Source organism: Mus musculus, chromosome 1 (assembly GCF_000001635.26).
Source record: "Mus musculus strain C57BL/6J chromosome 1, GRCm38.p6 C57BL/6J".
NCBI classification, from domain to species: domain Eukaryota; kingdom Metazoa; phylum Chordata; class Mammalia; order Rodentia; family Muridae; genus Mus; species Mus musculus.
The window spans coordinates 74124199-74149718 of record NC_000067.6 but is presented as its reverse complement, the minus strand read 5'-3'; the positions used below and the strand labels follow the sequence as shown (position 1 = coordinate 74149718).

General features: G+C 49.2%; 2 protein-coding genes across 12 annotated transcripts in view; one reads left to right on the top strand and one right to left on the bottom strand.

Moving 5' to 3' along the window:
* Positions 1 to 1488: 1488 nt before the first annotated feature.
* Positions 1489 to 25286, bottom strand: Rufy4 (RUN and FYVE domain containing 4). 8 transcript variants are annotated; one of them, XM_006496130.2, is made up of 14 exons: positions 24543 to 25286; positions 24105 to 24247; positions 21996 to 22127; positions 21767 to 21873; positions 20646 to 20771; positions 20274 to 20380; positions 19878 to 20021; positions 18472 to 18541; positions 17228 to 17323; positions 16373 to 16999; positions 15512 to 15615; positions 8654 to 8800; positions 2955 to 3065; positions 1494 to 2075 (listed from the first exon to the last, which is right to left on the bottom strand). In XM_006496130.2, exons 3-14 carry the CDS (start codon positions 22039 to 22041, stop codon positions 1973 to 1975), a joined length of 1788 nt encoding a protein of 595 aa, XP_006496193.1. In that variant the 5' UTR covers positions 22042 to 22127; positions 24105 to 24247; positions 24543 to 25286; the 3' UTR covers positions 1494 to 1972. The 8 variants fall into 8 exon arrangements, with proteins under 8 accessions (NP_001164112.1, XP_006496193.1, XP_006496196.1 ...); XM_006496133.3 differs by having other exon boundaries at positions 21996 to 22098; positions 24543 to 24699; XM_006496129.2 differs by having other exon boundaries at positions 24105 to 25286.
* Tns1 (tensin 1) overlaps positions 25171 to 25520 on the top strand; it is a 214317-nt gene continuing 213967 nt past the window's right edge. For 2 of the 4 annotated variants that reach the window (NM_001289895.2, NM_027884.4), the window contains exon 1: positions 25171 to 25427. In NM_001289895.2, coding sequence (NP_001276824.1) covers positions 25272 to 25427 — 156 coding nt within the window. In that variant the 5' untranslated portion in view covers positions 25171 to 25271. The remainder of the gene's footprint in view (positions 25428 to 25520) is intronic. The other 2 variants (XM_030252982.1, XM_006495871.4) reach the window with 1 other exon arrangement.

The window sequence follows — 25520 nt, the reverse complement described above, 5'->3', positions numbered from 1 at the left end:
GGCAGAAGCTCCTGTTTTCTAAACTCTTACTCCATGCAAGCAATAGGATGCAATGCTAGGTGGCCAAGACCCTTAAAGGCTGTCTCCAGACTCTGCTTGGCGGCATGACATTGCCCAAGCATTGTAGAGGCTCCAGCAGTGTGGATGGGGACAGTGTGGATTCCTGTCTGTCTAGGGTTTATAATGTTCTCTAGAGGCTGGGTAGGGCAGCTAATTGCCTTGTTATAGAGTGAGCCTATGTGTCTTCTAGAACAGGTTTCTCAGAAGCACTGCAGTTAGTAAATGAACACCACAGTTTGCACAAGCCTTCTCAGAGACTGCAGGGGAAATGATCTTACTCAAGAACAACTCATCTCCTGTCTTTATCAGAATCTGACTAATCGAGCTCCAATGCTGAGTCACCGGGACTGAGTTCCAGGTACTCACAGTGTACCTAAGCCATCATAACAACGGAAAGGAAAGGGCGGAGAGCACTATGCCCCATGCCTCTTCTGCACAGCACAGCCAGCTGTCCGGAAGAGTAGCTGGAACTCTCATATGTTGACATATGGGACATATGGGACAGTAGAACACAGACCTCTTGGGAACATAGAGTTGGCCCCTTGTATACATGGGGTATGCTTTCATGATTTCTTTCTTTCTTAATTATATATTTTCTTTATTTACATTTCAAATCTTATCCCCTTTCCTAATTTCTCCTCCCAAAATCCCCTATCCCCTCCCCCCTCCCCCTGCTCCTCAACCCATCCACTCCTGCTTCCTGGCCCTGGCATTTCCCTATACTGGGGCACAGAACCTTCACAGGACCAAGGGCCTCTTCTCCCATTGATGATTGACTAGGCCATCCTCTGCTACATATGCACCTGGAGCCACGAGTCCCTCCATGTGTGCATTCATGATTTCTGCATTCACAGATTCAAACGGTTGAATGCAGGTTGAAAATATATTTGAAAAATTATATCTACACTGGACATGTTCAGACTTTTTCTGGTAATCGTTCCCTCAAACAACACAGCAGAAAGAACAGTGTTTACATAGCATTTATAACATATCCAGAATTTTCAGTAATCTGGAATTGGTTTAAGCATGTGTGAAACCATGCATTGGTTATATATCTAAGAGCCTTGAGTGTCCGGGAGTTTGGTACCTGCATGGATTCTTACAGCCAGTTCCTTACAGATGGTATGATGGAAGGAAAGAGTTGGCTCCAACAAGTTATCCTCTGGCCTCTGCATGAATCATGAATGTTGAGTGCATGCATGTCTTACACACATGCACACGAACACGCACATGTACACAGAGTAGGAAAGAACCAGAGGTGTATGTAATATCTAGACAAATCTCTAGGAAGTGCCTGTGCTCGAAGGTGATATGAGGCAGGGTCAGTGGTTACCTCAGCATGGAGGTAGCAGCTGGAGGACGGTGCAGAAGCCTTGGATCTGATGCCTGTGTCTAGAGATGGCGTGACAGATGTGTGTTAGAGTGAAAACCCATCACACTTACACAATGTTTATTCTATGTCAACAACGACTCAGTAAATCTGCGAAACACAAGATAAGGCAATGATCTCTGAAGGAGATCGGAGGGGAGGTTCCTGAAGAGCCCAATGTATTTGGACTTCGCTTCTTATGGGTGATGGGGGAGGGGGAGGGTGGCTAGGAAACATCTGGGCCCTGGGCTGCTCTTATTCATGGTCACGACTCACTGTGCTTCAAGGGACTTTACAGAGAGGTTATGGCATGTCTTCCTCATCAGACACAATGCTTCTAGAGCTTTGGCATGTTCCCCTCAGTCCCTTCCACAGGAACGCAGAGCTAGGCCTATCTGTGGACTGCCAGCTGTTCCCTCTGGCCCTCCACAGCGGTGCTGGGGCCCCAGCTTGCAGAAGAAAAGAGTAGTCAGACATCAGGGTTGGGAAGAGAAACAGGGAGAGTGAACTGGTGGGGCGGCTGGTCTTAGTTGCCTTGTGCTGTCAGGTGTCCTGGATTTCTTCCTGCTGGGCACAGGTTGGGCAGCAACGCTCTCTCTTCTTGTAGTCTACAGAGCAGGCGTGGCAAACCAGGCCTCCACAGAGCCTGGAAACAGAGACAGGGAAGTCTGGGCTGGTTTCTAGGGGATGATCTGCCTATCCTCGTGGTCCAGCAGGGCAGCCTTTGGCTAGGTCAGGATGCTCCTCTTTCCCTACCTCACTCCAGAGTCTCTAATTGAGGTGGCAGCTTCTCCTGATGGCTTGTTTCCCCCTCCCGTTCATCTTCCCCATGAAGTCAGTGGGAGGGAAGAGAGTGTTCTTTTTGTACAGAGGTGCAGGGACCCTCTCCCCAGACAGGAACCCAGCAGTGCATGCTGGGAGATTACCAGCCTCGTCTTCCAAGACCTACCTTCCTTCCTTTGTGGTCCTGCCCACTGTTCTATTTTAGGATTCTGCTTAGCAGCAGTAGCCAGATGGGGTGACATGTAGGGCCAGGCTCAAGTGGCTCTTTACAAATACCCATTTCCCACACCCTAGCGTGGTGATGAGCATTGATAATGTCAGCATGCAGGAGTGATTGAAACTGGAGGATCATACATTTGAGTTCTACCTGGGTCACATAGTGAGTTTAATGTCAGCCTGGGGTACATGGTCTCAAAATAACTAATTAAACAACAGTTGGTGAGAGGGCTCAGGGGGTAAGGGCACTTGCCACCAAACCAGGTGACCTGAGTTTGATCCCTGAAACCCACAAGGTAGGAGGGAACCAGCTTCTGCAAGTTTTTCTCTGGCTTTCACATATGTGAGACAGCACACATGTGCATGCAAGTGTGTCACACACGTACACATACATGCTGAAAGAGATGTCAAAGAGAAAGTCCTTAAAAACCAAACAAATCAAACAAAACCAGGCAGTTCCCCTGGTCTTTCCTTTCCTGGGTCAAAGGGCCTGTGAGTTGTCCCAGCTTCTGTGCCTTTCCATTACCTGCAAGGATACCGCCGAGACAGACGCCTGAAGACCTTGTTGCAGCCTATGCAGTGTCCAGGGGCCACAGTAGACAGCTGCTGGAGTCTCTGCCACTGAAGGTCCTTCTCACTATTGGATCACGTGGAGGGGGAGACATAGATGTAGTGAGAATTTTGGTTTCTTTAAAAACACAGAATTATTATAAGAATGGGTTTTCGTTTTAATCCCAGGTGTGGGATGTGGGGCTGCTTCTGATTGCCCACAGCAGCTGACTATAAATTTGCCTTGTGTTCTAGCAAGGGCATGATTTTGAAACAACAAGAAGAAATTAGATATCCTGACAGCCATGATCAAACTTGCCCCCAAGGAACTCCACGCCCCTAATCAGCAGGAAGTAGTCTAATGATGGCGACACCTCCTCTCCCCTCTTTTTTTTTTTCTTCTCTCCTATCTAGTGTTAGAGGTTTGAAAAGGTGGAAGAAAAAAGAACTCACAAACTATCCAGAAGTCTGACTAGACATAGAGAAGAGAGAGAGAGAGAGGAAGATGGTGCTAGAGGAGGTAGGCCTCATGCTGGCCTGAAGCTTGCCAAGTGGGCGGGGCTGGCTAGTCAGTGGGTCCCATGGATCTGTCTGTGCTTCCTTAGCACTGGGATGGACTGTATAGGTTTTGGGGATTGTCTAGTCCTTGTGTTTGTATGACAAATACCTTACTAACCTACTTACCACCCTAGCCTTCTTCAGGAGTGTATGTGTGCACACACACACATGCAGTATTGTTTGCAAGCATACATGTGGACAAAACACACACACACACACACACACACACACACATACACATGCCTTTTAAAATCAATTAGGGGATTGTGAGATGGCTCAGTGAGTAAAGGAATCCTCACAAAGGCGAGGGAGAGGATAGACTTTGCAAAGTTGTCATCTGACACATGTGCCTTCCTACCGTCCACGTCCATACAAACACACAATAAGAAATAAAAGGTGGAGCTGGAGAGATGGCTCAGAGGTTAAGAGTACTGACTGCTCTCTCATAGGACCTGAGTTCAATTCCCAGCAATCACATGGTGGCTCACAACCATCTGTAATGGGAGCTGATGCATACTCTACTGGTGTGTGTCTGAAGACAACTACAGTGTACTCATATAAATAGAAATAAATAAATAAATAATATTTAAAAAAGAAATAAAAGGTGTTTAAGTAAAAATCAAACTGTACAGAAAGGTTTATATAAAAAGCACAGACACACACACACCCTGCTTCTTCCTTTTTCAGTAGTAAACCATTTTTCCTTGGTATTTACCAAGGTAAACACTCCTCCACAACTATTTCCTCTTGGTATTCCATATTAAGTAACAGGCTCGCATACTTCCTTCGATAGAGAACATTCTCTACAGAGATCCCTCCCTTGATAGTGGAGGAGTCTTCTTACTTGTTACTGTCTCCACCAACTTCTCTTCCCAGTGTGCTCAGATCCCTGGTTTGGGTTCCTGTCAGTCACTCTTGTCCATTCACAGGTTATAACTATATAGCTCTCCTGCTAACCACGAGCAACCTTGTGACTTCCATTCTGCAAGCCTCCCCTCCCCCAACTCGCCCTCTGCTAAAGCAACCAGTGCGGGAGCCACTAGCCTCGAGTTTGCTCTCATAGAAATCAAATCAAAAGCAAACGTCAGTTCCTCAGCTGCTCAGGACCTCAAGTTTGCAGTTTCTTCACAGGATTAGTAACCACCGTGTCACGTAGCACAAACGTGGGACAGGCCCGTCTTCACAGAACACGCTAGTTGGATATTTTCTATATTTAATATTACATTCATACCCTGTTGCTGTGTGTGCGTGTAGGTGTGTTCATGTGTGGTGGATGTGTACATGGGTCTGTGTATGTGCTCATACGTACGTGTGTGCGTGTGTGAAGGTCAGAAGTCGCCCTCCACTTTATCTTTTGAGACAGTGAGCTCACTGATTGGGCTAGAATGGCTGGCCAGTGTTGAGCTCTGGGATTCCCATGAGTGCCTTCCCTGGTACTGGGGCTACAGGTGCACTCGGCCGTGCCCGGCCTTAACATTGGGAGGGAGGGATTCAACTTAGGTCCTCATGCTTTTGTGGCATGTATATTACCAACTGACCATCTGCCCAGGCTCTTCCACATTCTGTTATATCATTCCAAGTGTTGTTTGTTTGTTTGTTTGTTTGTTTTAGGTTTTTTGAGACAGGGTTTCTCTATGTAGTCTTGGCTGTCCTGGAACTTTCTCTGTAGACCAGGCTGGCCTCGAACTCAGAGATCTTTCTTCCTCTGCTTTCTGAGGTCTAGAACTAATGACTACAACTGTCTGGCTTATTATTTTTTGTGAGTTATTATTAGACAATATTCTAGCACTGAAGAAGGCCAGAGGCTGAGGCTGCGGCTTGCCTAGCACCAGTCAGTACTGAGTTCAATCCCCAGCCTCACAAACACCAGACAGAAGTAATAAGACAAGGGAATAGCATTTATGTCTTTAGATAATATATACATGTTTCCCAAATAACTAAGTTGTGCTTTTAAGCTTATGTTGACTTATTTATTGTGCTATGTACGTGTGTAGACACACACTACCACACACATAAGTAGAGAACTCTCTGGACTTGGTACTCTACTTCTACCATGTAGCTCCCAGGAACTGAACTTGCCAGGCATGGTGGCAAATGCCTTTTCCTGCTGAGCCATCTTGCCAGCTCTGTTGTTCCTATCTTGGAAGGCATGGAGGTGGGACCTCAGACTGTAGCCCAGTCTACTCTTTAACAGTGGCTATCCTCCTGCTTCAGTCTCCTGAGACCTAGAGCTATAGGTGTGAGCCACACCCCTGGCCTTTCTGAAAGTTTCTAATGGTCTTTCTCTTATTTTCATTTTTATTATTATTTTATGTGTATAGATGTTTTGCTGGCATACATGTCCATATACACATGCATGCAGGGCCCAAGGAGGCCAGAAGAAGGTGGCTAATCTTCTGGGACAAGAGTGAGCTGCCTTGTGGGTGCTGGGAATTGAACCTAGGTCCTCTCGAAGAGCAGCCAGTGCTCTTAATCACTGAGCCATCTCTCCGGCCTTCTGTCTTTCTTGACTCATTGCATTATCTGCCTCTAACATACTATTTTTCCTCTCATTATTATTATATCACCACTACTACCACTACCACACTGTGGGCTGTTGACGGTTTCTTTCTAGTAGCCCAAGCTGGTCTTGAACATGTGATTTTCCTGCCTCAGCCTTCCTTGTACTGGGATTGCAGGCATGCACCACTGTGCCTGACTTCCCCCACATCCTTCATCACAGCAAGTATCTCCCGACTCTCCCACCCGTTGCTCTCTTAGGAATCCCCTTCTCCTGCTCCTGCGTGGAACCGCTGCTCCCTGAATCACATCTTCTCTTTTCTTGGCTCACTTCCTTCTTGTTGAGGAACATATCCTCAACTAACTTCTTAAGAAAGACTGTGTGGGAGCTGGACTTTCTGAGACCTGTCTGGTTAATGCCTTCTGCCCTCACCTTCTTCATGTAATGTATGGTTTATCTGGGATGTGGGATTCCAGCTCAAGAGCTGGCTTTTCTGAGAACTTGAGAATTGTTACCTCACAGATACGGACTCTTGTTGGATTCTCCTATCTTCCTTATGTGTTTTGTGTTTCCCTCTAGGTAGTCTGAAAATATGCTCTTTCTCTTTGCTTTTCTGAAATTTCACAGTGCCATATCTAGGTATGAGTTGCAGGCCCCCTCTTTTCTTTATTGTGCTGAGCATTCCATGAGATATAAAGATTGCTGTGCATCGGAGCCTGTGATGCATAGTTTTGCCATACTTTATTTGATAACCTACTTGACTTTAGTTTCTTCATTTCGGAAACCTCTACCAGTTGGAGAGGGTGCTAGGATTCTTAGACGGTGTATGTATGTGTGTGTGTCCATGCATGCACGTGGAGGCCAGAGGTTGATATCAGGCATCTCCCTCAGTTGCTTTCCACATGGTTTTCTGAGGCAGCATCTTTCACTAAATCTCAAGCTCGCCCATTTGGCTAGATTAGCAGGCCAGCGAACTCCAGGCATCTTACTGTGTCTACCTCTCCAGCACAGGCCTGTTTGTTTGTTTGACTTGCATTTCAAGATAGGGTTTCTCTGTGTATCCCTGGCTGTCCTGAAACTTGCTCTGTAGATCAGACTGGCCTGAACTCATGGATATCCACCTGCCTCTGCCTCCCAGGTGCTGGAATTAGACATGTGCACCCCCCACTGCTGAGCTGTCCCTGGGTATTAATGAATGCTAGAGATCTTAACTCAGGTTCTCATGTCTGCACAGTCAGCCCTTTACCCACTGAGCCAGCTCCCCGGCCCCTGCAGTGATTTCCATGTCTCCACTTCTCTTGTTATTTATGCTTGCTTTAAAAAAAATTAATGTATGTGAGTACACTGTCGCTGCTTTCAGACACATCAAAAGAGAGCATCAGATCCCATTACAGATGGTTGTGAGCCACCATACGGTTGCTGGGAATTGAACTCAGGATCTCTGGAAGAGCAGTCAGTGCTCTTAACCGCTGAGCCATCGCTCCAGCCCTACACCTACCTGCTTTTATTCTGTTTTCTAAGATTCTGCTTTATCTTTACTTTCTAATCCTTTTGGTGAATTAAACAAATTAACAAACATATTGGTTTTTTTTTTTCCCCCTGAGACAGAGTCTCACAACATAGTCCAGGCTGCTCTAGAACACACAGTCCTTCTGCCGCTCCCTCCTCAGTGCGAGGGTGGCAGGCCTGAGTGTGTAGTGCGCATGCGTGGTCCGAGGACTGTGTCGGGAGCTGGTTCTCTCCTTCCATGTGGGCTCGGGGGCTCTGTCTCAGGTTATCAGGCTTGTGCTGTGAGTGTCTTTCTCCACCCTCCTTAAATTATTTGTTAATTTTCTCCAAGCCGCCCTTGCTCCCCTTTCACTTTTAATGTGTGAATTTTATGCAAAAGAATGTACTTGCTGGACGACTCCAGCAACCTGCTGCTTTGCATGGAACCCGAGGGCAGTGGTGTGGGGGGGGGGGGGGGGGGTTGGGGGCGGGGGGGAGGATCTCCAGAGCTACACGAAAGGAATGCACAAGCACACGTGTGTCTGTGTCTGTGGAGGTACACGCGTGTGCTGCCTCTCTAGATGACTGACATGTTTTACCCGTCTCCCCTGTCTCAGTGAGCTCAGAGCTTTGGAGTCAACCCTGGCAAGCTCAGCCTCTGCTACCGAGAATAGCTGCTCCTGGCTGGACCCAGAGGCCCAGGGGTCTAGGGAAGTCTAGCATGCAGGGTGGTGTAGGCGTGTGGTCACTTCTTGGTAGTCCACATTTCTCTTTCCTTCTTTTAATCCCTTCTCAGCTGGTGAGCTAGAAGAGATGGGGGAATCTCTTCTAACCACAATGGGAGACAGAGAGCAGTTCTTAACTGAGAGCATACATTATTGCCAGAGGACTCTGTGGTTTATACATCATCTGTCTTTAGTGGCCAAGTCAGTACCGCTGGCCCTCAGTTTCCCCCTCTGTAACATGGGACATGTAATTAGTGACAGCACGAGGTCACTAACAGAAGGGAGCAAGTCCAGATATAGAAAGGCCAAGAACCCTAGAGTGGAACCCTTCAAGTCCAGCCTCCATGCTCCTTACCACCCAACCTTCATTTCCACCCCAGTCCCTGCTCCCCGCCCCATTCTTACTGGATCAGTTCCAACACCCTCCTTTTCATGGCCTGGACCAGGTCCCTCTGCCCTTCAAGCTCTGTCTGATACATGGCGTCCCTCCTCTCAGCCTCCTGCTGCTTCTGCTCCAGCTTCACTTGCAACAGGGCTCTTTCTTTTTGACACCTGGAGACAGGGGGAGACTCAGTAAGGAGGAAGACTCAGACCTGTCATGGGAGTCCCCGGAGAAACCGGAGTCCACATATAGGTACAGGATCCACATACTACACACATACAGAGGCATGTAACACACCATATACACCACATATTGTACACACTACAAACACCTACCACCTCTTTCTCTCCCTCTCCCTCCCCCTCTCCCTCTCTCTCTCTTCCTCTTTCTCTCTCTCTCTCTCTCTCTCTCACACACACACACACACACACACACAAACATACACACACACTATGTGTACAAATTGAGCATCTATAGATAGATTCAGCAATCGTAGAGAAATACAAACAGGGCCTAACCTTGAGTATTCCTGAGCCGGGCACTACTGAACATTTCCTGCCCTCTTTCCTATCCTTCCCCCTCCTCTTCCTCCACTCTCCTTCCATCTTTTCCTCCCTTTTCACATTTCCACTTTAAAACGTAACTCTCAGCCGGGCAGTGGTGGCGCACACCTTTAATCTCAGCACTTGGGAAGCAGAGGCAGGTGGATTTCTGAGTTCAAGGCCATCCTGGTCTACAGAGTGAGTTCCAGGACAGCCAGGGCTACACAGAGAAACCCTGTCTTGAAAAACCAAAAACAAACAAACAAAAAAACCAAAAAACCAAAACAAAAAAACCCCATGTAACTCTCTGGGAAGGTTCATTTATTGGAGGCCTGTCTTGGAAGGACGCCTGGGAACCTGGGTTGGGGACACCAGGGTCAGTTGGGGACCACTGGGCATGGAGGCAGCTGTGCAGGCCTGGAGGTGGTTATGCCTTACTTTAGAGTATTTTTAGGAGGTGTATTACATTGTCTTTTAAAAAGCAATAGGAAAAATATGGCTTTCCTAAGTTTCTATCTCTGTTTTGGGTTTGGAACCGCCTCAGTTCTATTTTTGCCTTTCCTTGTTGCTAGCGATTTTCTAGAAGGTTCCAAGAGGTTTACTCAGTTGAAAATAAAATGGTCTAAGCTTCTCACTGCATGGTTTGGTTGGGAGTGTCTACGACCAGCAAGGGGTAGGTAGATGCTGGTGAGTCAAGGAATCAGATCCAGGGCCTTGCGCACGCAGGCCAGGCAGGTGCTTGATCAACTGAGTTACACCCCAGCTATTTAGCAGGCCCCAAAGCTGGGTGCACCTTCAAATCTCACTAAGAATGGGACTTCCAAAAGACCCATGAAAAAAAAGCTCTTTCCAGGCCTTCTCTGATTTTTTCTTAGTTGCTGAACTCCAGCTTTCCTGTAGGGGGTGCTAGTCAACATTTAGTTCTCTTGCTTGGTGATCTTCGGTACTTATGGGACGACCATGGAGTTTGTGCATTGCTTGGGTGGAAGGGAAACCTGTCAGGCCCCTACTGTGTGCTGGTGGCTGCACCCAAGGCTCCTGTGGGACTTAAGGAAATTAAGCCAAGTTTTGTGACAGAGCCCACCAGAGACTGAGACGGAGACTAGAGGAGTTGCTGGGGAGTTAACTGAGACAACAGGGCATTGACGTCAGACATGCAAGTCTGCGAGCTGGAGTGGTCAGCCTGTCTGAGTGGCTGAAAGGAGGCTACTGAGCTGGGATCCCTGGAAGAGGGCAAGAAACACAAGATGCAGTGTAGGGGTGGTGGGGAGGTGGGCAGAAGAAGCCACTGAAATATTTCAAACAGGGATGTCGGGAGTAGATGTGGGAGGAGCCAGGATGTCTTGAGCCCCTAGTATATGCGAGGCATTGAGCTGAGGATCCGAGGTCTTGCTTTCATTTCAATTTCACAGGGTCATCAGATGGGCAGTATAAGCCTCGTTTTAGAAGACAGAAAAGAAGAGTCTCCAAGAGGGTATGATTCTCGCCTAGGGTCACACGGCACGTGAAAGAAGCCAAAGTCTGGACATGGGCCTGAATTCTCTTGTCTTCTCTACACGTTCAGCCACTTGGAACCCTGGTCACCTGTGCTGAGTGGGTAGTGGGTGAGAGCAAAAGGCTTCCTGTAAAGTCTCTCCTGTCTTTAGGATAGACTTACTAGGTATGGTTCACTGTACATTGGTCCTCTACCCACTTGGGGTCACATAGCTACAGCAAACATGGCTGGTAGAGAGAATGTGCCTGTATAATTTGAACTGGCTAGTGGTAAAAAACCCCTATCACTGGCTGGATGCCCATGGTCCTTTTGCCAAGTGGCAGCTCAATGCTTGGTTCCTGGGCCTGGGCAGTGGTTGTGTCCTAGACTGGGAAGTTGTAACCCCATCTGTAGTCTGACAGGAATCCCCACTGACTCCTAGGTCATCTTTTCTCCAGCACATCACACCTGACATCTTGCCCAAAGGCCTGACTTAGAACTCTGACAGACATCCCAGACTTTACAGGTTCAAAGCTCTGTTCTTGTGCTTTCTACACAAGCTTGTCCACTCTAATCTTCCCACCCCTGAGGATAGTTGTTCCTGACTCTTTCTCTCAGCCCTACAGCCAGTCTCTGAGGAAGTCCCGCTTCAAAATTTACTCACAAATCAACAGCTGTCACCAGCCCAGGCCAAATATCTCTGGTTACCCCCAACTCCGCTCTGATGGCTAGTTTGTACGTCAACTTGACACTGAGCTAGGATCGGCTGGGAAGAAATCTTTCTTGATTGATAATAGAGCCCAGATCACTGTGGGTGGTGCCACCTCTGGGCAGGTGGTCCTGGGTGGTACAGAAAGTAGGCTGGGCCCAGTGGTGGCGGCTCACACCCTTAATCCCAGCACTTGGGGCAGAGGCAGGCATCTCTCTCAGTTTGAGGCCAGCCTGATCTACAGAGCGAGTTCTAGGATAGCCAGTGCTACTCAGAGAAACCTTGTCAAAAGAAAAAGAAAAAAAAAAGAAAAAGAAAAGGAAAGGAAAGGAAAGGAAAGGAAAGGAAAGGAAAGGAAAGGAAAGGAAAGGAAAGGAAAGAAGCAAGCAGCCTAGCAAACATGAATGAGCAAGTTGGTAAGCAGTATCCTTCCAAGGCCTTTGGATCAGTTCCTGCCTCCAGTTCCTGTTCTGCCTTCCCTTAGTAATATCCTGTTCTCTGGAACTAACTGTAAGATGAAATAAACCCTTTCCTCCTCAAGTTTCTTGGGGTCATGTTGGGTTTGGGGTTTTTTGTTTGTTTTTTGTTTTTTTGTTTTTGTTTTTTTTTCGAGACAGGGTTTCTCTGTGTAGCTCTGGCTGTCCTGGAACTCACTCTGTAGACCAGGCTGGCCTCGAACTCAGAAATCCACCTGCCTCTGCCTCCCAAGTGCTGGGATTAAAGGCGTGTACCACCACCGCCCAGCTGGGTCATGTGGTTTTATCACAGCAATGGAAACCCTAACAAAGACATCTGTCTACTGTGACACTGTCTGGGAAGAAGGCCTCCTGGGAGCTGCTGATGTTTGCATAGATTCTAAGGGAAGGAGGAACACACATAGGGAAGAGCTGGATGGAAGACCCCAAGGGAGACTGGGCATAGCAGGTTCCAGGAGCATGATGGAGGCAATTTTGGCCCAAGTGGGTAAGGGAAGAACCTTTTAGTCTTGTTCCATGGGCCCTTTAAAATAGGGTCAGCCTGGACTAGTCAAGTCTAAGACCTGAAAGTTGATTGAAGAATGACTGCTAATGGGTGCAGTTCTTTGGGGATGACACCAATGTTCAAAAATTGACTGTGCTGGTGGTTGCACAGCTCCACCAATATGCTAAAAACTTCTGAATTAAACACACACACACAAACACACACACACGCACACGCACGCACACACGATCATGCCCTTCCTCTGCTTGGACTCTATAATGGTTTCCTTCTTACTTTGATTCAAAGCCAAGGTTATTTTGATGGCTTCCCAAGCTCCCTCGAAGCTGCCCCCATTGTCCACGAGACCTTCCCTCCCACATTTGACCAGGCCCAGAATGGCTCCCATGACTCTCCTTGAACCTGCTGTGCAATTTCCTACCTCTGGACCTTTGTCCCAGTTCTGCTCCTCTGCCTGAAGCATCTTTCTAGCTGGTGTCCAACAGGCTGGCTCCTTACTTCCTTCAGGTCTTTATGTAAATGCCATAGCTTCTGAGAGGCCTAAGGTGGCTATGCTACCCTCTTTAAAAGATCACGGTGGTCTATTCTCACTCTCCTTCCCTATTTTTTTTCTCCTTAGAACTGTACTCCAGGGGCTGGAGAGATGGCTTGCAGGTAAAGGCTCTTGCTGACAAGACTGATACCCTGAGTTCAGGCACTGGGACCCACATGATGAAGGAGAGAAGTGATGACTCTTACTGGTTGTTGTTTGACTCCACATGTATGTCATGGTATATGCATACCCACACAGGCTTAGGTGCACTCATTTTCCACATATATGCATAGACAGATGATAGATAGATAGATAGATAGATAGATAGATAGATAGATAGATAGATGATAGATGGTAGATACACAAACAGATAGATAGGTAGGTAGAGAGACAGATGGTAGATATATGATAGATAGATAGGTAGATAGATAGATAGATAGATAGTAGATAGATAGATAGATAGATAGATAGGTAGATAGACAGATAGATGATAGGTGATAGATCAATAGATAGATAGATAGACAGACAGATAGATATATGGTAGATAGATGATAGATAGTTAGATGATTGATTGGTGAATAGATAGATGATAGACAGATGGATAGATAGGTAGATAGATAATAGATGAGTAGATAGATGGATAGATAGATGAGTAGATAGATGGATAGATAGGTAGATAGACGGATGATAGCTAGATGATAGAAAGATAGATAGATAGATAGATAGATAGATAGATAGATAGATAGTAGTGACTATAGCAAGCCCACCTCCCTGCTCTGTAGTATGCTTGTAGATCCTGCTTACTGCCTGCCCTGTGCTGAGAGCAACACAAACATAGGGATTTTGTGTCTTTCCTACAAGAGTATTTTGGGTTTAGAACAGGGTACCCTACGTGTTTAAGAATGACTAAATGACAGGTGGCAGGGTGACAGGGGTCTGTGAGGCAGTGCCCCCAGATACTAGGACATCTCTCTGGTGCCTCTTAGCCACAAGCTTTTCTTGAAGTCACAGAGGCTCTTGCATGGCCAAGGCCCCTCTTTTCAGTGAGGGTCTGAGTCATGGGAATATTTGCTGGTCACAGCAGCAGTTTGGGTGGTGAGCTTTGGGTAGAATCCAAGAGGCTTTGGGTTGGAGTCTGGGCTCCCGGGTCTGGCCCAGCTGCTCAAAAAGACAGACAGAGACCTTCCCAGTGATTCCGTATGAATCACAGTCACACAGCCTGAGACTGTTCTGGCCTGCCTTGGAGAAGGTGTCATGGTGTCCTCTAGAGACAGAGGCAGCATGCAGATTCTGGGCCCGTGAAGACCAAAGGCAGACTCAGAGGTGGTGACAGATAATGCCTTTGGGGCCTTGAGGTCAAGGCAAAGACGCTATTTGGAGCTATTTGGTAGGAAGAGATAGGGAGAGTGGGGTGTGGTCAGCTCTCTGTATCCGTGTCTCTGGTTTTAAAGAACCACAAACCAAAAGTGTTTGGGAAACAAACAAATAACCTACGTCCAGATGTTTTTCCTTCTCATGGTTATACTATGTAGTGCTACAGCCGTTTTTACAGCATTGAGATCAAGCTAGGGAAGCCTATACAGGACTGGGGAGGGCACTCCTGAAGACCCTGCACTACCTTTATGCAAAGCACTTGAGGAGCCAGGGGTTTTGGTTTCACTTGGGCTCCTGGAACTAACCTCCAGCTGATAGAGAAGACTGTGTTAAAAAACCAAAACCAAAAACCAACTGGGCTGGGGATGTAGCTTGGGAGGTAGAGAGTGCTTGCTTAGCAGGCACAAGGCCTTGGTTTGATCCTTAGTACCATATAAACCAGGCACAAAGGTACAGGCCGGGAGGATCAGACTCTCAAGGCTGTCCTCTGTTACACGGCAAGTTGTGGGATAGCCTGAGCTACATATCAAAACAAGGTTGGCTGAGGGAGCCAGGTTTGGTGAGACAGGCCTACAGTCTCAGCACTGAGAGACTGAGATGAAGGATTCCAGATTGAAGATCAGTTTGAGCTCCGTAAGAAGACTAAATAATAAATGACCCAAAAGAACAAGAGAGCCCATAGTTGTAGAGTCTGATGCAGGGTTTGGCTGTTAGGTCCTCTCTGCTAACAAGCTGACATTGGGTGGACTGTGTGTAGTGCTCGGGACTAAGTACGTTTTGGGTGAATGACAGGCACTGTTATGGTTATCAGGAGGCCCAGAAAAGGTTGTATAACAAGGAACAAAAAAATTAGGAGCAATGCCAAGCATAGTGGTTTACGACTGAAATCCCAGCACCCAGGAGGCTGAGGCAGGAGAATTGTCATAAGTTCCAGGACAACCTGGGCTACAGAGTGGAATCCTATCTTTAAGCCCTGCAGGAGGGAGATAGATTTGGAAGCAGGCTGGAGTCAAGAGAAGAATAAAAAAGGCAGCAGTGTACCAGGAAGGGGCAGCAGGGGTCAAGGTCAAGCAGGGACTAGGAGCAGGGGTAACTCCTGGGGTTCTGGGTGGGGGCTGGGGAGGAGAGGAGCTGTGACCCCTCATGGGGTCAGGAAAGATGCCTACGATGGCACTGGCCTCGGTATCCTGGAGCTGTGCCCAGCATAAGCTGGGTACACTGAGAACTCAGGAGTCCTGGAGGCCAGGCCCTTGCTGGTGTTGCCAAGATTACCTGCTGAGCTGCTCCTGGAGCGCCTGAAGTTCTGCTTCCTGTGCCCGCAGCTGCTCCTGGCACTGGGCCTGTTCCTTTGCCAGCTGGAGCCCATACCCAGGGTCCTGAGGAGAAAATGGGGAAGGAAGAGCTGAAAGAGGAAGGCAGAAACCCCCGCCCTGGGCTCATCTGATGAACTTTCTTATAAGGTTATAGCCATGCTTCTGGGAGCTGAGTGAACCCGGGGTTACCATTTCTTCTCTTTCAGACATTGCCAAGTTCATGGACCTGGAAGATTCTGGCTAGGAAGGAGGCTGAGGGACATCTTGCGAGCCATTTTTGGGGGGACTTCTGGAAAAAGCGTGCCAAAACTAGCTTAGTGTATAGCAACAGAGCTTGGACACTGGGAAACCTCTGCTGTGGCACCTGAACTCTAAGGGCACCTCACCTCTAAGATCACCTGAACTCTGTGACTTCCCAAAAGTCACTTGCTGGGATGTAGTCCCTAACTCAAATGTTGGCATGGCTGGGCAGGAGGTGCTGATGAGTGAAGCAATCACAGGAAGGGGTACTCTACAAGCTGAAGACTGTGTGACTTTCAAAGAGCAAACCCCAAATAGTAGCTCGGAGAAGGCAATCCAAAATTGATCTGTGGAGCTCTGTGTGATGGCATACACCAATAATCTCAGGATTTGAGGGTGAGAGGCAGGAGGCTTAGGCAAAGCCTGGCTACATAGCAAATTTGAGATCAGCCTGAGTTACAGAAGGTCTTTTCACAAGCAAACAACCCCTTACACCCATCTGTGGCCTGGAATGGCCACAGGCTACCTCTGTAGACACTTAGCTGCAGGTCAGGCTTGAGAGGAGACAATAGACAGGTACCTTGATCACCTCCTGCTGCAAGGGCACTTCTGACCCATCCTCCTGCATGGTTCCACTGGTCACTCCTGTCCACTCTTGTGGCTTCTCTGTGGGAGAACTTTTCTTTGTTCCCAGGACCCAGGATTGCCTGAGAACATCAGGCTGATTCCACTCACACCTGTATCCTAACTCTGCATCTTCTCTTCCCTGAAGACCGGGGGCCATCAGCCCCTGGCCAAGGTCCCAATCTGCTGCCCTTTTCTGGATCCCTTCTGTTGTTCTCTGATCTTCTGTCCCCGACAGACTTCCTTTTCCTTCAACTTTCCTTCCTGTCAGCTGCATTTTAACATCCTTAGCCCTGCTCCTCTGTTGCTGGATGCTGGCTGTTGAGTTTTCCAGGAATTTCCTGGGCTTTGGGCCTCCATCCTTCTGGTCTAGCTGAAATCCTTCCCTTTCTGTTTCCCAAGTGCTCTGGGGACAACTGAGGCTTCTGGAATCCTCCCTCTTCTCTTCCAGAAAGGTGGGAAGATGGCTTGGCTGCAAGGGTTTACAGAGGTCAGGTGTGCGGTCTTCTCTGGTTGCATCCTGCAGACAGCTGGTTCCTCCAGTGTCTGGTTCCTGCAGCTGCTCTCCCCTGGAGCATCTCACCTGTAAAGAAGCCCCATTTCAGCATCTGGTCATTGATCTGGGACATTGGAGAGGACAAAGCTCTGGGACAGCACTTGCTTCTTATTGGATTTGAATGCCTCCTACTGGGAAAATTGTCAGAGCAGAGATAGTCTCAGCCAGCACTCCATAGGACCCACAAGTCTGAGCTAAGAACAGCAGGTATTTCTCAGCTCCTCCCTCTGCATGGCTCCAGCCAGTGGCAGCTACCTCTGTCACCTGTGTTGTTCTTGCTCCCCCTGAATTCCTCCACCTTCTCCTTTCACCTTCTCTCCTGCACTCGATTTTGTCTTTCTGCATTCTCATCTATAACAAGGGAACAAGAATTCTTGGTTTGTAAAACGGTAATGGAATCTTAGACTAATGTTCAGTGGTAGAGCACTTGTCTAGTATGGGTGGCCCTGGATTTGATCCTCAACATAGCAGGGGCAAGGAAGTCTTCCCTGTACCCCTATTTTCCCTTGGCCATGTCTATAGCCTCTCCTGATACCAGAGGAGTTGTTGGCTCCAGGACCACAAGAGGGTGCTCAAAAGCTTGGGTATTCGATACTCTTCTATAGCATGGTGTAAGGCTTTGCATATAACCAATGCACATCCTCCTGTATGCTTACGTCCTTTTTAGATGGCTTTAATATCCCACACATTGTCAATGCTTTGTAAGTAGCTGTTATAATGCCTTGCTTGGGAGAACATGGAGGGCAAGAGAATGCACAATGTTCAGAACCCATGCAATAATTTCTTTTCTAAATATTTTGTTTGTGTGGTTGGGTGAGTCTACAGATGCAGAACCCACAGATGTGAGTGGCTAACTGCACACTTAGCATAGATTGCAATGTGTTCCTGATCTGTCTCCATGAACAGGCCTTGAACTCTTTCAAGGTCCGAGGCCAAGTACTCAAGTGCCATATCTGGTGTCGGGAAGCTCGTGGAATGACAACAACCTTAAGCTGCCACATCAGAATGGTGCAAGAGCCAGGAAGGAGCCTTGTGCTTAGTGGCATGCTGGTTGTCTCAAGCCATCTACACAACTCCCCTAGGAGGCAGGGCAGGAACTTGCCCAAGGGTCTTCAGCTAGGTTTAGAACCGGTCAGAGCTGGGTTGTGAATTAATTGGGAAATCAAGCACTTTAGCCACTCCTTTAACTGACATAGGCCAATTTGAATACCTAGTTCAGGGTTTCAGTAGATGTATGCTCCCTGCAAGCCTCCAACCATCTCTATTGCCCTCTCCTCCCGAGAGCCCCACTGCCTCCTATAGATGGCACCAGTGTTCTCCTGTCCTACTTATTGTGCTTCTCTGGAAACAAGACTGCTCACCCCCTCCCATCTGCCCCTTGCACACTGCTTCCACCTCTGTCCCAGTTAGCTCTCTGCACACCCACAGGAGGCCCTGCTCAACTTGGGAGTTCCAAAAGATGGCCAAGAGACAAATCAGGTTAAGGTGGACAGAGGTACCTCCTCTGGAAAACCTTTGGGTTTCCCGGGTCTTCTTTTCCCGGTCCGGCTGGGACTGGAACAGCGGGACCTGAAACCAAGAGGCAGGACATCCGGGCCTTTAGTTGGCCTGGTCTTCTAGTGGAGGCTGCCCGAGCCATTCACTAATGGCTGAACCACCCATTTACACTAATACACTTCCTGTTTTTCACCCTCCCCCTGAGTGGTTCCTGTTCACTGTCTAGCCAGCCATCCCATGCTTCACTTATACATCTGTTGCATCCCAGCATCCTACCACCTATCCATCCTTCTCACTCTCTACTTGGACCAATTAGTCTTTAGCAGTGTGGCTTAGCTTGAGATGATGCTGAGGAAAGAGAAGGCTGGAGAGTGGGGATCAAGAAGGGGGCAGAGGCAGGCTTCCAAGGAGGGGAAGCAACCAACATTTCTACGCAGCTGTGACACCTATGAACCAGAAGAGCTAACATGTCATGATAACTTTACTGGTGCATAATGCTACATATACCTTGGCAGTAACCAACAGCTCTCTAGTTGGAATTAAGACATGTTCAACAAATGGGAAGCCAGCCGTGCCTGGTACTAGAAACCTAGCCCACTACCCAGTGGTAGGTGAAGTCATGAATTTTGGAGAAGAACCTACAACCACTACTTTACTAAACCAGCATAATCCGTAACTACATCCTAAATATTTGTCCCTATAGTCACAGATCAGTTTAGTCTTCACCCCTCACTAAGGCAAGTTCTCTTTGCTACAGATGGAGACCATTATAGAAAACCACAACCAATCAAAATGCAGAGTTGTGGAGCCCAGTCCCAACTGATACATATACACTATGACTATGTGTGAGTCTCAGGGATCATTGCCGAGCAAGGGGTTGAAAAGTGAGCCAGAGGGTGAGGGAGTTGGCCGTGAGACTGTATCTTCTAGAAGTGTCAGAATCTACACTTAGAAAGCCTCACCAACATAACTGTCTAAACATGAGCCCAACCAGCTAAGACAGCAACGAGAGAGACATGCTAACATGAAGGGGGTGGGGGGAGACTCATGAGGTCCCAACGCTGCAAAAAGAACTGCGAGGGAACTAAGGAATGCCGAGAACAGGAGAAACAGTCTTCCCCAGGGAAGAGCACACTAATACCAAACGGTCAGCCATGAAAACATACATACAAGTTACATTATATAGACTGAGTGGGTTGTATTTGTTTGTTTGTCTATCTGTCTGTCTGTCTGTCTGTGTGTATCTCGCAAAAAAAAAAAAGAGCTCATGAATTTGAAGGAGAGCAAGAAAGATTATCTGGGAGGGTTTGGAGATAGAAGAAGGGGGAAACAATGTCATTATAGTATAACCTCACAAAAGTAACTTAAAAGGGGGAGGGAAGAGTGGCTTGGGCTGGAGCCTCCTCACTCTGAGAACATGGGCCAGGCTTCATCCAGGTCTGGCCGCTGCAGGTCCAAGTTGAAGGCAACTCCATTGAGGGCATAGAGAGAGTCCAAGATGTCTTCCTGGAGCTCAGCGCACAACAGAGGGCTCCGAGGGCCATACCATTCCCTGTGTGAAGAGAGACCAACACATCCAGCCATTGCTACCCTTGACCTCTGAGAATCAGCGTACCAAAGGGGACCTTCCCAGGCAGGTTGTGGCTGAGCTCAGCCTCCAAGGGCAGAGGCCCAAGTATGCCAAACTGCATGCAGGACTCTCAGGCCCTTTCTCCTTGCTGACACTCAGTCCTTTACCCCTGTCACCCATTTAGCAGTAGTGGGTTCAAGTACTGTATATGGGATGATGGCCTGGCAAACCCACCTGGTGAGTTGTGGGTTCAGGAGGCACAGCTGCATCGACTCAGCCAGCTGGCCTCGGGCAAGGCAGAGTCGGATAAAGGCACGACCTTTTCCTAGTGAGGTCTTCAGCTGCAGGGTGTGGGGAGGGCCAAAGAGAGCATGAAATCAGGGCGGGGGAGCTGGGCCAAATGAGAGAGAGTACAGAGGGAATGAGAGTGAGGGAGAAAGAGTGGGCCAAGGTCAGAGGAGAAATGGGAGGCAAAACCAGGGCTAATGAGAGGTCCTCACCTCTCAGGGGAAAAGCCTCCTGTTTGTGGAGCAGGTCTGAGGGACAAGGGACCTAGGGAAGGCCTGGACAAAGTCCACCTGCTTTCCCATCCCCTGCTCCCATTACCTTGTCCTGTGAGCATATGAAGCTCATCTGCTCTGTGTATCCCCGGTGCCGTCGAAGGGCAGTGAATAGGAAGTCCCAGTAATCCTTCCGGGCCCCCAGGAAGCTCCTCTGCTCTTTCTGATCAAACTAGGACCAAGATGAGAGAAAGAAACACATGTCAGTGGCTCCTTCTGGAACCTACGTAGCACCCTGGCGTGCTGGGGAGGCACACGGGAGAAGAAAGGGCTCATATAGGCCTTTTTGTTGGGGGATCTTCCTCTGCCCTTCCTGGCTGTGTGATAGGGACAAGATACTTAATTTCTCTGAGCCTGAATTCACACTCATTCATTCAGAAACACTTTAGTATACACAGGCCCTGATCTAAGGCCTGTGAACAACGAATAAGGCCTGCATGAACCAACCTCAGGCAGCTTACATCTTGATAGGGAAGTCAGAAGTTAAATTCTCAGAGCATACAGTGGGTTAGATAGTAATGGTGGCCATGGAGAGAAAAAAGAGAGAAGAGAAGAGAAGAGAAGAGAAGAGAAGAGAAGAGAAGAGAAGAGAAGAGAAGAGAAGAGAAGAGAAGGGGAGGGGAGGGGAGGGGAGGGGAGGGGAGGGGAGGGGAGGGGAGGGGAGGGGAGGGGAGGGGGAGGGAGGGGAAGAGAGGGAGAGAAAGAGAGAGAGAGAGAGAGAGAGAGGGAGAGGGAGAGAGAGAAAGAGAGAGAGATTGCTTGAGGAAGTCTCCAGACTTGAGGGCCATGTGCACTGATGTCATGTAAATATCTAGGGAATAGCTTTCCAGATAGAGGCTCTGTAAAGATAAAGGCCCTGAGGCAAGTGCAATCCTGGTGTGCTATGGGAGATGGAGGCAGTGTGGTAAGAAGTGCCGCTCACTGTCAAGAAATCAGATATTTATGTTATATATCAAGTGCCTCAGGAGATAAAAATAAGGAAAGAATGAGGATTAGTCCTAGCTTCTGGAAGAAAGTTTATGCCACAAAAGACTTGCTCACTGAGAAAGCAGACAGTGCCTGATAACCAAGGGAGACAGTGGCTTGGGTATGCATCTGGGAAAGCCTTCCAGAGTATTGAAAGCTAAGGAATCAGCAGGGGCGGGGAGGGAAGGTAGAGGGTCCCACCTGCAGTAGCAGCTCCAGGCAGCCACAGAGTCTGTGTAGCTCAGCGCTGGTTTCTGTCACTGGCTCCTGCCCGTCCCCATATCCCTGGAGGATGGCAGAGACTGCATCTGTGAGGCGGATGGTAGAGAGCAGACATCAGGGAGCCAGGCCTATAAGGGAGATGCTCTCCAGACTCCTCCTGTCTCCTGAAACTCAGCCCCAGAAAAAAAATCTCACAGGGCATACTCACTTTTCAGGCTTCTGCTGATCTTGAGGATGGTCCCGTTGTTGGCCATGAAGACTCGGAAGTGATGGGATTCCCTGTGATCCTCTGGGTTCAGCTGCTTGCTTTCCTTACATATGGACGGGATGAGAGTTTAGACTTGAGAGGGAATGAGAGCAAACCAGGGTCACACAATGAGTTAACTGGCAGAATGAAGCACAATTCTTTCTTCCTTCTTTTCTTTTTCTTTTTTCTTTTATAGTTTAATGCAAGGAATCCCAGTTGTTATTATTATTTCTTCTTCTTCTTCTTCTTCTTCTTCTTCTTCTTCTTCTTCTTCTTCTTCTTCTTCTTCCTCTTCCTCTTCCTCTTCCTCTTCCTCTTCCTCTTCCTCTTCCTCTTCCTCTTCCTCCTCCTCCTCCTCCTCCTCCTTCCTCTTCCTCTTCCTCCTCTCTGTCTGTCTCTCTCTCCCTCTCTCTCTCTGAGATAGGGTTTCTCTGTGTAGCCCTGGCTGTCCTGGAACTTGTTCTGTAGACCAGGGTGGGCTCTGCTTATTGAGTGCTGGCACTAAAAGCATGCTCCATCACCACCCAGCTGCCAGTTGTGTCTTGAAGACTGATATAAAGACATGAATATGGCCTCTACTTAATTTTTTTCTGTTTCTTTTTTTTATTAGGTATTTTCCTCATTTACATTTCCAATGCTATCCCAAAAGTCCCCCATACCCACCCCCACAATCCCCTACCCACCCACTCCCCCTTTTTGGCCCTGGCGTTCCCCTGTACTGGGGCATATAAAGTTTGCAAGTCCAATGGGCCTCTCTTTCCAGTGATGGCTGACTAGGCCATCTTTTGATACATATGCAGCTAGAGACAAGAGCTCCGGGGTACTGGTTAGTTCATATTGTTGTTCCACCTATAGGGTTGCAGTTCCCTTTAGCTCCTTGGGTACTTTCTCTAGCTCCTCCATTGGGGGCCCTATGATCCATCTAATAGCTGACTGTGAGCATCCACTTCTGTGTTTTCTAGGCCCCGGCATAGTCTCATAAGAGACAGCCATATCTGGGTCCTTTCAGCAAAATCTTGCTAGTGCATGCAATGGTATCAGCAGTCTCTACTTATTGAGCTATCACTGGTGTTGGTCACCCTGGCCATTGCTGACATCTTTGTCTCATTCAATCCCCTTAGTAGCCTCCAGAGCATAGCATTACACATGGTGACTAGGCACAGAGAGGGTAAATCTCAGCCCAGTATCACAAAGCTGTAAGCTGAGCTCAGACTTCCTTATGAGTCGAACAGAATGCCTGCACCATGGGGACACCCAGCTAGGGGAACTGTCACCTCCTTTCCCCCGGACTAGCCCCTGAGCCTCAGCAGAGTGTCATTGCCTTGGGACCCACATTCATCCTTTCCAGGGCCCCAGCTGAGTGGAAAATGTATGTTCTCTGGGAAAGCATGCAGAAGTAGACAGAGGGTGCAACATTGGGACTGAACCAATGTTCGGTGTGGGGAGCAGGGTGCCTGGTTTGAATCCCACCACCCTCTCTCGTAGAACTCTACTTCTGTCTCTCAAGGGTCCTGGGGCTCAGAGAGGGATACTGTTGCCCTTGAAGGATGTTGAATGAGCTTAGGCTGAGATCCTGGCATCAAAAGCCAGGCCAGGTGTCCAGCTTCCCAGGCAGGAGTGCTGGAGTTTGTGGGCAGGGTAGCTCTGGCATGATCCTGTAGCAGTGGATCATGGGGGGAAGAAAGGGAAAAGAAGAAAAGAAAGGCTAGGACAGCAGTGCATGGGGCCCAGGATCGGGAGTCAGAAGATAAAGGTCCCGTCCTGGACTGGTCACCCTTTCTTAGGCTCCACTTTCCTGACCTGTACACCAAGGGTTAGACAGAAGTTCTCTACAAGCTGGGCGTGGTGGCGCACGCCTTTAATCCCAGCACTGGAGAGGCAGAGGCAGGCGGATTTCTGAGTTCGAGGCCAGCCTGGGCTACAAAGTAAGCTCCAGGACAGCCAGGGCTATACAGAGAAACCCTGTCTCAAAAAAACAAAAAACAAAAAACAAACAAAAAAGAAGTTCTCTACAGACCTTTTCTAGGGTCTCTCTACCTAATCCCCAAGCCCAGGGACTCCCGTGCTCACCTGAGAAAAGCTTGTCTGTTTGGGATGTGGGCAGGATTCTGTAGCCTGAGTATGTCCCTTGTGACTGTGGGCTCTGCACAGTCTTTTCCAGCTCTCCTGCCTGGGGAGTGACTCAGCCCAGCCTGAAGGGGGCTGGACCAACCCTGGCCAGGGAGAAGTGGTAGAGAAAGATCAGGGCACTGAGGCAGAATGGGTGGCTTCCTCAAAGTCATCTGGCATGAGGCCAGTTGGTGGCAAAACACAACACCGGCAGGGGCTTCCTTTCCCGGGCACCTGCTCCTGTCTTTCTGTCTTGTTGCCAGTAGATGGCGGAAAGGGGCTGACAGAAGCGCTAGTGGGCTCCTTTTCTCGAGTTGTCTCTTCTGTCACTGGACTGAAAGTGACACAGGTGGGGAGAAGGGGCAAACGGCCACCAAGTGTCTTTCTCCCTCCTCTTACCCCAGCCAGCTGCGGGATCCCAGTCAGTGTTGGGGTGCCTTCCTTCCAGCCCTGGTACCCACTTCCCGGGGATGGAAACGCCAGGTGGGCTGCTCGGTGTAGGGTGGTCTTTCCCGCTGCTCTCGTTCAACTTCCTGGTGCTGGGGTCATCCTTTTTCTAGGCCAGGCTGGCATGTCACTTAAAACCAAGGGTTAGGGACTTCTAGAACTACTTTTACGAGCTCGAGGAACTACTTGTAAGTAGGGCTCAGAGCGATCCCCAAACGTGCTGTTCTCTGCTCCATGTCCCGCCCTTCTGCCCGGTGCAGAGCCAGATCTAACCCCGGCGCTCCCCTCGTCCTCCATGCCACCGTCTCTGTCCCTTCAGATCCCTTCTCTGGTGTCAGTCTCTCAGTCGCTCACTAGTCACGGCGTCGCTCTCTTGCGTTCCCAGTTCAGCCTGTCCCGGGGATCCCGCCGCCGCCCCTCCCGCCTTCCCGCGCCCTCGGGTCCCCTCCCCGCCTTCTGCCTCCAGCGTCCGTGTCGCCGCCCCTCGCCAGGCCCCGCACTCCCACTGCCTGGCAGAGCGGTGGCGGAGGCGGAGGCGGACTCCGACGGGGCGGGCCGGGGGCGTCGCCCTTCTTCCCCACGTCGCAGACGCCTGGGGCCGAGAGGTCGCTGGGGCTGGGGGGCGGGCCGGCTCGCGGGTAGTCCGCGTCCCCGCCCCGGGCCCGCCGGGTCCCGGGCCGGATGGGCTGCACCGTGAGCCTGGTGTGCTGCGAGGCGCTCGAGCCTCTGCCCTCCTGCGGCCCGCAGCCCCCCGGGACTCCGCCGGGCCCCGCGCGGCCCGAGCGCTGTGAGCCCGGGGGTGCGGCGCCCGACCCGAGGAGGCGGCTGCTGCTTCAGGTAGGGAGCTGTGGGCCGGATGCGGGCAGCGGGCACGGCAGAGCCCGGTCCATCTGGGACAGTAAGGAGTCTGGGAAGGTGTAGGTAGGAGAG

What these genes read in the sequence shown, in the direction of transcription:
- Rufy4 (XM_006496129.2), bottom strand. Translation starts at nt 22,041, where the DNA reads ATGGCCAACAACGGGACCATCCTCAAGATCAGCAGAAGCCTGAAAA. An exon ending in GAACAACACAGGTGACAGAG is followed by an intron (nt 17,000 to 17,227) that starts GTAGCTGCCACT and finishes GCTTCTTTACAG; the next exon opens with GTGAGATGCTCCAGGGGAGA. An exon ending in TCTCGGCGGTATCCTTGCAG is followed by an intron (nt 2,076 to 2,954) that starts GTAATGGAAAGG and finishes CTCTGTTTCCAG; the next exon opens with GCTCTGTGGAGGCCTGGTTT.